General features: G+C 49.0%; 1 protein-coding gene across 1 annotated transcript in view; it reads left to right on the top strand.

Annotated features, from left to right (window-relative positions):
- BMP3 (bone morphogenetic protein 3) overlaps positions 1 to 10750 on the top strand; it is a 31730-nt gene extending 20980 nt beyond the window's left edge. Inside the window, 3 exon segments of the mRNA XM_035893562.1 lie at positions 2435 to 3345; positions 5904 to 6071; positions 10715 to 10750. Of these exon segments, the coding sequence (XP_035749455.1) occupies positions 2435 to 3345; positions 5904 to 6071; positions 10715 to 10750 (1115 nt within the window).
- Positions 10751 to 11804: the final 1054 nt, after the last annotated feature.

Raw genomic sequence — 11804 nt, 5'->3', positions numbered from 1 at the left:
GAATACAGTCTTTGGTGGGACTTACCCGAATGGTGGCGTCAGCAGTTGGGATATCGCAGGCTGGAAGCACAGAATGTCACCCAGAACGTAAAGCTGCCAAAATCTTTGAAAGATCAGTGCTGGAAATGACATTTTCTCTTGCTTGGGCAGGGGACTTACTACAGTGTTCTGAGGGTGGAGCAGGGAGTCTGTTCTTCCCTAGGCCACAGTCATCTCTGCGCTTGTCAGTGCTTGGCATTAGAAGAAAAAAAAAAAAAAGGCAAAACCCTTGCAAAATTCTGTAAACTGTTACTTCTTTCCCCTAGAGAGGGTTTTGACAGGCCATGATGTCAGAGAAGCATTTAATTCTGTGTTCCCTTGTTTTCCTAATGTGCTAGGTTGTTTCCGGCCCTGCGGGGGGCTGCAGACCGTACCTTTGCTTTACTTTCCTTACAGCCCGGTTGTACAGCTCTCAATAGCAACTTTAACATTCAGATGTATATTTCTCTCATTCTGAAGGACAGACGGAACTGCAGTCCAAGCAGGAGATTTTAAAACAAAAATTAAACCTTACCCCCAAGCCTTTCCGTTGCACCCTACTGGGGACCCGAGTGGTCAGCCGCCTGTTTTCGCGGATCAGCCCGCGTTAGGAGAGCATCTTCGGGTTTGTGCGGGATACCTGTGGTTAGGCTGACTTCTCTGATTTCACAGCTGTGGAAACCCCACTGTCCCCCATGTCCCTCCTAATCGATACAGGAACATCCCGACCGTGAGGAAGGGTTGTCCTTGGCTCGTTTCCCTCTGCACGGAGGCGAGTGGGCGCGTTTTGCCACCACCCCCCGCCCCACAAAGGCAAGACATTTTGGGCTGGCTTTCTTTTGGTTATTGGGGTTGCTCTAGTGTTGCCCACCTGCCTTCAGCTATACTAGTACATACTTTCTAACTCTGACTGGCGTGAAAATTGATGAAATGTCCTAGGTGGAATGACGAAATTTACCCAGTGTAATTGGAGGAATCCCGGAAAGGATTATGCCGGAGGGAAACTTCGGTTGTGGTTAGCGTCTGACTTAGCCAAATGGCTGTCAGACCAGCTTGTGTGTCTGCAGCTCATGATACGTGGCAAATCATGTCTTTCTCCAGAGCTGACGTCCGAGCCTTAGAAACGATTAAACAGTGATTCCGTCCCAGTGTTTCTTCTCCCCCCGTCTTTAGAGGCGAGCGACATTCCTTTTTTGCGTGCAAGGCCGTTGCCAATAACTTTGTCTTTCCTTCTGTGCCCAACTCTGACCTTGCCCTCGCGAAGGGCTTTTGGGTCCCGAAGACCCAGTTGCGCATGCGGAGGTCACTGACCTCCCTTGAGGGGCCGGTAAATCAGTCTTACTGTAATGGAGGAATGGTTCATTTCGGGAGGAAGCATCCTTTGTAACACAGGATTTCGGTGTGTCTTTTTGTTTAGGTTTTGAAATAGGTAGTAACTTCTGTGTTTGCTTACCTGGTGTGCATCCTGATACACATAGGTAGCTGTACCGAACGTTACGTGGGTCTGGGTCCCTCCTTAATAGTCTCTTTGACATCTTTAGAAGCGAAGAATAAATGCCACCCAGGCCCCAAAGTCCCTGTCTTGTAGGTGAGGCCCGGATCACAGTGGAGCAGAGATTAAAGGTTTAAAGGAACCAGCTAGTCGTCTTTCGTCGTTTGAATGGCTTGGCGATCGGAGCTTAAGTGACTTACCTGGCAGTACGCTTGAAAGCCTGTGGCAACGCTGAGCGTCACGCACCGTTTGCACCCAGGCTTTTCCTCTTCCTCGCTGCCACGTTGAGCCTCTACTAGCAGGGAAGCAAATCTTTTCTTTCCAACTGAGGCTGTGGCTCAACAGGATCGTGGACGTTTACAGGCAATCCAGTGCCTAGCGAAGCCTTTCTCCAGCTTCAGCTAGGTCTGGGCTAAGGCATGGTTCAGTGCCATCCATGTCCCACTGAAGTCCCTAACTGTCTTGGATGCAGAAAGACAAACCTTTAGTCGGGACAGGGCAGCCATAGTCACCTAAGTGCATTTTGAGAGGGGAGGGGGTTGGAAACGTTACAGAAAGAGGAAAACAAAAGAGCAAAACCTTACTATGGCGTTGCTCAAATTTCTGGATGATAGATAAAGTCTTTAGTGCATCCGTTACCGAGCTGTGTTCCTGTGACTTAGTTTGTTCCACGAAGTCAGAGGGAGCGGTAGGAAATGTGTGAGCATTTCTGGATGGAGGTAGGTATTACAAGGAAATCAGACGGAAAGCGTGTGATTCGCAGTCACCAGTTTACCAGCTTGGTTATTTTTCTGAATAGTGGCTTAAGCCAGCGGCGCGTGAAAATTTCGCGTGAACTTGACATATAAACTAGAAAGCAACTCGGTGCTTTCTCTGTAACATTTTGAAATGCCCGTATTCTTATGTAAATATTTCTTCTTCTAGGGAGCCTTGAAAGCCAGGAGATGTATGTTTTTAACTTGACGTCGCTCACCGAGTCTGAAAACGTCTTGTCAGCTTTGGTGTATTATTACGTCGGCGATCTGCTGCATGCTAAGCGGAACTGTTCCCAGTCCAGAGGCTGTTCTCCTCACGGGCGCAGGAAACCTGAAATTCGGGTACATCTTTCGGTTTGGACAGTCCCTTCTGCTGGGAACCGGACTCGGAGCCTGGGACGTTTCCTGATAAACGTCTCTGCTGCTTACCAGGATATCCTCTCCTGGCAGTGGAAGGATATCACTCGGCTCCTGCATGAAGCAAAACACAGCAATGATCTTCTGATCGGTGTCAAAATGGATCTGACCGGCAGTCACCCCTGGCAAAGGGCACCTTCTCGCTATGAACCCTACATTCTGATTTATGCCAACGACTCTGCTATTTCGGAGCCAGAGAGCGTGGTCTCTAGTTTGCAAGGGCACCGTCATCCTCTGGCGAGGGTCTTTCCCAGGCCAGAAAACCACGTGAGGAGCAGCCTCGGGAAGCAGCGGCGAAAACGCTCTGTAAACGTCCTGTTGCCGTTACAGAATAACGAGCTTCCGGGAGCCGAGTACCAGTACCATGAGGATGAGAGATGGGAAGACAGAAAGCCCTACAAAACCTTCCAGCCACGATTAGCAGAGAGGGCAAAGAGTAAGAAAAAGCAGAGGAAGAACCATCACCCGAAGAGCCAGACTCTCCAGTTCGATGAGCAAACGCTGAAGAAGGCGAGGAGGAAGCAGTGGAACGAGCCAAGGTATTGCGCCCGGCGCTATCTCAAGGTGGATTTTGCAGACATTGGCTGGAGCGAGTGGATTATTTCCCCGAAATCCTTCGATGCTTATTACTGCTCGGGGGAATGCCAGTTCCCAATTCCAAAGGTACGTTCTTTATTGATTCTCTTGCACTGCCCGTTACCGTAAATTAGGCGTTTTCTTCCCTGCATCAGTAAAAGGCAGCTGGTCGCCTGTTACACGGTCGGATCTAGTAAATAAGCGATAACTTTGTCTCGTGCTGCGAGGAGTAGTGGTTAGAACAGCTAGTAAAAAGTCAGGCTCGTAAAGGTAATTAAAAAAATATTACACGGTATTAGTTTTTTGTCCAGAACCCGAACGGCCGTAAAACATTTCCTGAACAGTGCTTATGATGTGTGCACTTGTCATTAACCTGCTTAATAAACACAATACAAGCCAGACCCAGAAAATGGCTTATTAGACAGTAGTCGTCATGCCTCGAAGGAGTCTCTGCTGCCAGACCCACGCTGGGGCCCGTCAGCGTAGCGCGCTCTGGCAACAGCGGGTGCCTCGTGCGGCACGGCCGTCACGGTGACGGAGGGACTCTGTGGAGCTGTGGGAGCCGTTGGGGCGTTCTAAGGGTAAGCAGGAGAGTCAAATGAATCGCTTCTGTGACAGACCGAGTGGATCCAAAAGCCGTGGATCCTGGCCAGCTGACTGGTGAAATCTCCTCTGGATTTTATGCGCCTGTTGCGTGTGAGTAGCAAGGAAGGGCGATGCGCTCCTAGCCCTGTGACTTAGGTGGATGGCAGGAGAGGTGGGTAGGCAAATAAAGCACGGAGTTGAAATGACTTTGCTGACGTGAAGCGGAAGGTCTGATTGCCATGAACTAAGCCGGTCGCGCAAGCCTTGCAAGGCTGTGTAACCAGGACACCGCTTTTCTTCTACCAGTTCCTACAAAAAGGCCTAATCCGGCCTTTCTCTGTGCAACTCACTGGACTCGGCTGGGTTGAAGCATTACAGCAGCAGAGCACTGTAGTTGAGACACAGCACAGCCGAATATCTGCTGCCAGGTACCGCGCAGAGCACCAGTTTGTTGAGAGAGCGGGCTACTGAAAGCCACTGAGAGTCTGGTTCCCTGAAACCAATTGGTAGATTTCTGTCCGTGTTGCAATTCAAATGGTTCCTTTTGTGTGCCTTTTTTTAATCGCAAAAAAACCAAAATGACCTTGTTTTCCAAAGGGAAAATGAAAAGCTAAATCGTATGAGAAGGTGAAGCGAGCGCTTCCTAGAGCCATGTGTCACTCTTGAGCCATGCATAATATCTAGCGCATGTTTGCAGAGTGATACTGTAACCATCGGGCAATAACAAACCGATCTGTGCCTATGGGTGCGTAATGTTCCTGTGCCGAGGGCGAGCTCCTAAAGTTGACAGCCTGTCGGGTAATTGAGAACAGACGTGCCTCCTCCTCCCGCCTCCCCCCTCCCACCTCCAAATTTTCTGGCCTTACCCTTTCCCTGATTGCCATTAGCTGGTGTGACGTCTGTCAAACCCACGTGTGCTGGGCTTGCGTCATGCCGCAGAGCACACGGGGCGGGCAGGCCGTCTCCCGGGTCAGGAATGACGGCTCGTAACTGAGGTCATTTGCCCCGCTCGTAATGCGTCTCTAACGGAACCCAACAGGGCAGCGAGCCTCCCCGGGACGCGTGCAGCTCAGCAGGTGCAGCCCGAGCCACAGCTGGGCTCCTTCACAGGTTTGGGGAGCCAGCTCGACGTTTTTTCCTCCTCTCGGCCTCCCCTGCTTCCTCCCTCCTAGAAGAAAATCTCTGCCCGTAGGCAGTGGCCGAACTCGCCCGCCTTGTGCAGGGCATCGTGCCGGTTCGGGACTCTGAGGGGATTTCGGTGTTCTGAGAAGCACGCGCCTTGGGATTTTGCTGCAGTCACGGTTAAATTCCCGCTGGCAGAAGCAGAGTTCCGCCACAGCGAGCGATGCTCGCGGCTGCGCCTTAACGGCCCGGGGCAGCGTACTCCAGACAGACTTGGCGCCAGCACGGAGGTGGTTCTGTCTCGTACCGTACCTGTGTCGAGCAGGGATGCTGCTTTTATCATACCATGACAGGATGTTCCAGGGGAAGGGTTTCTGATGAGACCTTAACAGGGCATATTCGGAGACCTGTTCTTAATTGCAGTGCTACTGGCGACGGGAGATAGGGTCTCGATAGATGTATTACCTCTTGACAGCTGATGGGCACTCTCAGGAGATCTCTTTGGCTCCCAGTTATTTTTGTGGAGGATGCCGCGCTGCAGCTGAGTAGAGAAAAAAGCCCGGATGCTACCGGAGCTTTCGCTTCCTTTTGCAGGCAGAAGTGATGCAGAAATCTAAACTGTATCTTAAGACATTTTTGACACCCCTATCAACTACTGCTGAGGCGTATAGGTACATCTTCGATTCTGCCTCCCTCCCAGATGAACAGGTTTTATGACTACGTTGCAGTCCACGTGTAACTTAATTCACTCGGCAGAGACCACCTTGACCTATAGGTACGCCTCGCTGCAAGGTCTGCTGCCTGGGTGTTTTCCTGGGAAGGGTTTTCCTCTGGGGTCCCCACAGGGCCCTTATTCAAAAAAGCTTTTGTCCAAGAGCACGTGAGTCCGTTGTAACATGGGTGCAGTTACATTTTCTGCTCTATCTTTTTTCTTGCAGGCCTTGAAGCCGTCCAACCATGCCACCATCCAGAGCATAGTGAGAGCCGTCGGTGTCATCCCAGGCGTTCCCGAGCCTTGCTGCGTTCCTGACAAGATGTCTTCTCTTAGTATCTTATTCTTTGATGAAAATAAAAACGTGGTTCTTAAGGTGTACCCCAACATGACAGTGGAGATACCTACTTCTTGTTTGCACTGCCAATGCATTTCCTTTGGACAAAAAAAGAAAAAAAAAAGTAAACAAATCCAAACAAAGAAGATGGAAATGGAATGGACTCTGAATAGCAATTCCAGGGAACGGGACTACAAGCTTCATTCGTCTCTGAATTTGAGCAAGACACGAGCCTTGGCAATGGGGACTGACTGTTTCTGCTGAAAGCAGAAGATGAAAGAGGAATTTGCAGAAGATTTTTGAGACTGCCAGAAGGACATACTGATCTATTTTTGTACAGGATTTTGGAAGCAGCAGTAGCTGTTAATTTTTGTCTCCGTTCCTGTGGTGACTAACAGGGAGGCAGATTAGAAATATACCATTCTTTGTTTTAAAGCTAAGCTTTCTGCCTTAGGTTATTGAGTAGTGCAGCAAGGAAGAAAAACAAATCCGACATCCGAAGAGCCTTAGATAAGCTGACTTGGACATGTATCTCCTTGGTATGATGTGTCACCCGACTGTATGTGTGTATTCATTTTCATTGACATATTTTTTGTAATTCAGCTTATTAGACGTCAGCGCCCTCGGTCGGGAGCACAAAGCACATTACTGCCACGTGTATAATTGTGGTATGTCAAGAGCAAAGACTTATTTTGCGTGCCAGTATGCAAACTCAGCGGGCCAAGAGTATGAACTTATCGCGCTCAGTGAAGCGGCTGAGTGACTTGTTCACAACACCTATTCTTAGAATATAGTTGCAAATAATCTGTGACTAAATCACGGTAGTTAATTCCTGACGTGAAATTAGTTGCTGCATAATAACTTACCCCTAGGCCTTCACTAGGATGATTTGATCAAAGCTGCCTCTGGTTGGTCCGTTTCGGTTGTTGCATTAATCAATCAGATAGTAATTTTTTTCTTTTCCTTCGTTTGCTTCTACTCTGAAAATCAAATTTCTTGTACCTATGCTGTCAATTTAAGATTCCTTACTAGCAGGTTTTGCACAATAAAAACAGAAAATGTTCCTTCAATTACTTTATTTGACAAAAAATTCAGTTGAGAAACTACAAGCGGGACAGAGATGAATCTCGGGCACAGCTGCAAAAAGTGTGTTCTGTTAGGGAGTAAATGTTCACAGAAGTACTTCAGACAGAGCCCCGGTTCCATTTCCAGCGGCAACATCGATGGAGGGTGATGCATTTTAAAGCACTTTTGGCTGGTGAGAGCGATGTTGTAGTTTGCGCTAAAAGTAGACATCAGACAACCTTCCCTGTAAATTGCCTACGTGACCGAGTCTCTGAAATACTGTATTTAAAGGGCAAGTATTCATAGGGAATAAATTAATTCCCCATCCTCATGGGGGTTAAATTCTCTACTTTGGAGTCAGCAATTCCTCAGCGTGTTGAAGGTGACAACGGTTTTCCTACGTGCGTGCCTTTTTGCCACTTCGTAGCTATTTGAGGTGAGTTTGAACGCTTGGTCATAGATTTTTGTATTTGGTCGCCGGTGCGGTCGCGTTTACCGACCCGAGTAATGTGTGCGTGCAAGGGTGCGAGAGGTGTGGAGGTGGAATGGGTACCCTAGGGATGCTTTCGGCAATCGCTTTTCACCTGCACAGAGTCCCCGTGGAAGCTGATGGGAGTTTAACTTTAGAAAAAAAAAACCCACCAAACGCCACCGATGAGTCCCAGATGCAAGTTAGGTTTGCAGCCCCTCCGAGCACGTAAGAGTGAAGCTGCGCACATTTGGATCGAGGTTCACATGACCCGCTTCCATATGTAGGAGAGAAGGCAGGCATTCAGCGTGCAAATGGGATGGACTTAGAAACGGGAGGAAAAAGGCTGTGCTCTTCTCCTGCCTGAAAAGACGGGACAGTTGCGGACAACCGAGAGCTTTTCGTGGCTGTGTCTTGGTAATGAAAAAGAGCCCGTCTCTGGGGCGGAGCTGAGCGGCCTCCTGTCTTGACTTTAAGGGCAGGCAGAAGCAGCGATGCGCATGGGCTGCTTCTACCTTAGGGCTCAGCTTTTGAGCCGCTGGTCCGCTGCGGGGCCCGGTGTCATTAGGATGCGTGGGGGATGCCACTGGCTAAGCTGGAAGTTTTCAGTAGACATCGGGCCCTGCAAGCAAAAACAGATGCAGTGGCGTCTGATAGCTGTCTTCTGTAAGAGCTGCACGGGTAAGTCCATCGTTTGCACAATTCAGTGTGATGATGGCTAGTGTTAAAAAAGCACGCAGGCTCAAACAATAAACCTAACTAAATCTAATCTTCAAATTTTGGAGGGCTTGTAGCAAAAGAGATTTCAAAGAGCTTTGTGAGGCAACCTCAACTTTGAGCCAATACGTCCCATTTCTTTGTCCAAGGTGAGCTGGCTGGTGATGAGAAACAGTCTGACCGCCAAAATAATTTCCTCTGTGGTATTTTTGAGGCTCTTGAGGTGCATGCCTCTTGTCCCGAGTAGAAGGGTGGGAGGTCTGCTAAGCAGCCCTCGAGGGCTGGATTTGTCCCCACGTCGCCCTGTGCTAGGACTACAGGACGTACGTTCCTTCCTTCGCACGGCGCCAGACTACACCTTCCCAAACACAGGGCAGAGGAGAAAGTGCCTCGCAGCTTTCGAACTCCCGACGGGAGGGCTGGGGGGTCACCACACCGCAAATGAGACTGCTGCCTTGGAGAAGGGCAGTCGGTCCCCCAGGAAGGCGCTGGGGGAACGGGTACCGTGCAAGGTGAGGAGTCGCTGAGCCAGGCTTCCCAAAAGAATCCAGGCTTCTTTTGCACTTTGCGTTTGTACCTGTAAATGCATCTTTCTACATGAAGCCATGTCTAGCATCAGTAATGTATTAATCGCACAGGCAATGACTTCTGTACGTGACTTTGTATTAGTAGGGATCTCTCGTGTCCAACTCGTGTTATCAGCCACCATTTTCATCTTAAATTGGCACAGGCAGCTTTTGCCACCTCTTCTGTTTTTTGAAATGCTATTAATCGATAAATGGCTCCACTTCCCCTCTAAGTATGTAGTAGCCGATGCTCACAGGCTGTTTTCACGGTTGGCTCAAAAGGTGGGCAGGAGAATGTCTCGAGCTACGCTAGGTCTCTCTTGAGATAGGCGCCTTTGGGAGCAAAGTCCCTAGTGAGGAGCAGGCGGTGAGGAGGCCGCTGCAGAAAGCTCCTGGAAGCTGCGTAAGGAATCTCACGGTAAGTGTGCAAAATACAGAGTGCGAAACAAAACTTGCTTATTCTGCAACGCCGTACCTTGACCCAGGAGAACGGCCCGTTCCAACTGGTGACGCCGTTCCACTGAGGGGGGCATACTCTGTTTTTTATCTTTGGGGGCCCTGAACTCGCAAGGAGCAGAGCGCGCCTTTCGGGAGGTGCTGAGCGGCCCTGGGGTTGCGAATCGCTGTGCTCCGCTGCAGGGCTGGCCCAGAAGCTTCGCACACTCATCTCTGCGGAGAGGCTCAGCAGTTCGCAGGAGACTGATGTTTTGTTTAGCGACCCGTTTCTCCTTGTAAAAAACAACCTTTTTAAATTATTTCTGTTGAAATGTTAATCTTTGTACAGACTACATCAATTTAAACAAGTTAAAATGACACACACACCCCCCCCCGAGAAAGAAAAGTTATTTTGTATATGGAAAGAAACTTTTACAGATGCTTTTAATTTATTTTGTATCTGTGGTCATCTTGTCCTCTTAGGTTTCTTTATCTCGGTGCTCTGTAAACAATACAGATTTCTCTGTCATTGCAAAGATCAAGTGCTAGGACCACAGTCAAGTTTGCAAGGATGGGTCGCAGCCACGTTGTGAAGGGCATGTTTCACTACTGATGTATAAGCTTGCCCGATTTATACTTTTTCCCCTTCCATAAAGTAAAGTTTCACTAGGAGCTCTGGAGAAAAGAGAAAATAAAATCACTTTTTACATGAAAATGCGTTTTTTTTCTGCGTGGTGTTCAGGTCTTTCCAAGAACATGAAAGTTCTCACTGCTTTCTGCGTTCAGCGCTCTGGAAATGCGTCCGTCTTGAGCGCTCGTTTGCAAAGGCCATTCGAAGTTGAATAAAGAGGCTGCCTTGACAGAGCGAAGTTCAGAGTGGCTGGGGAGTGGGTGCTATGGATTCCGTTAAAAGGTTAGCTAGTATGATAGCAAGAAGCAACCGCGGCCACTGGACCCGGTCCAAGGCCCAAAGGTGGCGGTGGGCAGGTACCTGCCTTCCATGTGTGGCGTTACTTACCACAGCAAGAGCGCTCCTGCTTGAAATAAACTCTCTCCTCTTGATTACGAGAGGATGACGAGAGTGGGGGCTCTTGACTCCTGAGGGGTTTTTGGATGCTTCCGACTACTCGATTGTTCCCTGCTGGCCCAACCCAGAAAGTAACTTTGTGTTGGGTCTCAGAGTAACACCCTGCCCTCTCGCCTGGAGGTGACCCAGGTCCCCGAGCCACCCGGACGTAACGGTTCGAGGAAGGCGGGTCGCAGCTGCGCACAATTACGGATGCGCGGGCCTGTGACGTCGGCTCGAAGGCGAGCCTGTCTTGGGTGCGGCAATCCCTCGCATCCTTCCCCACTTTCTCGACCCCCAAGCTGCACTTAAAGAGATGCTCAGGGCCCTGAGGATTAGTACTTGCCGCTGAGCTTTACGCATGCGCTTTCCTCTTCTGCAGCTTGGGGAGCTGCTCCAGGCTTACCTTCTGTTTTGATCACTGCCTCTTAGAGGGACTTTAGCTAGTTGTTAACGAAGAGAGGCTTGAGCCCCCGGTAAACCTGAATTCCATCATTTCACGGAACAAGAAGAAAGCACGGTTGCATGTAAGCACACCCAAGCAGGGGCTGCTTCACAAATCAAAGTTTGCATACAAACCCACTAACTCCCTCCTCCTGAGCAAAACTCAGGATTTTAGATGCTCATTTTTCAAGAGGAACAATCTTTTCTCAGAAAGCTTGAATTTAGATCCTACCCGAGGAGGTCACACATGTGTTTTAAAGGATGAAGAGAAACAGGACTTTGATACACAAAACTTGGATGCTCACACACCCAAAAAAACCCCCAACAATACATTTTTTTCTTGCCACAAGGTCTCTAGGAAAAGATGCTTCCCTCTTTTCAGCTCCCTATTTCACGTTGAGGTTCCCTTCCTGCAACACAGACCAGAGAATCCCATTGTCCTAAATGAGCCCTTTTAACAAGCCGCAGTCAACAGAGAGCTGCATCTGATTTAGGATTTTTTTTTTTAAAAAGCTTTTCACACTGTCAAATTTTTATCATTCATTTCACCACTTCTCATCTGCTGTCTGCACAACCTCCTCGTTCTATTCAAATCGCATTCTATCTCTTTAGCACTGCCTCTTCTCTCCCTGAAACTGCACCACGCACAAAATATGTTAATCTAACGTGGTGCAAAGCCATTTTCCTTGGTCTTTCACCTCAGCAGATCCTACGCACTTAAGGAGCCCCACATCTATAGGAACCATTCGTATGAGCACGGTCGTGCAGCCACTTCAGCAGAGAGAAACAAAATGAGGAAACAGTGTTCAGTAAAGGGCATACCGGGGTGCGCGCATCTGTCTGGATCTCTTGATTTACTCCTGCTTGTTCAGCCCTCGATCGAGAAGTGAAGTCGTCAAAGAGAAATGCTCAAACCTGTGCCAGGAAGGAAAATCACTGTGCTACAATATTCAAGCACAGGGAACTCAAGAGATGCAGAGTGCCAGCTTTGTGCTGCCTTGCAAGAAATGGGGAGGGAGGATGTATTT

The sequence above is a fragment of the Egretta garzetta genome, unplaced genomic scaffold (genome assembly GCF_000687185.1).
Source record: "Egretta garzetta isolate BGI_Z169 unplaced genomic scaffold, ASM68718v1 scaffold195, whole genome shotgun sequence".
NCBI lineage: Eukaryota > Metazoa > Chordata > Aves > Pelecaniformes > Ardeidae > Egretta > Egretta garzetta.
Note: the sequence above shows the minus strand (reverse complement) of the source record. Positions and strands in the feature narration are given on the sequence as shown.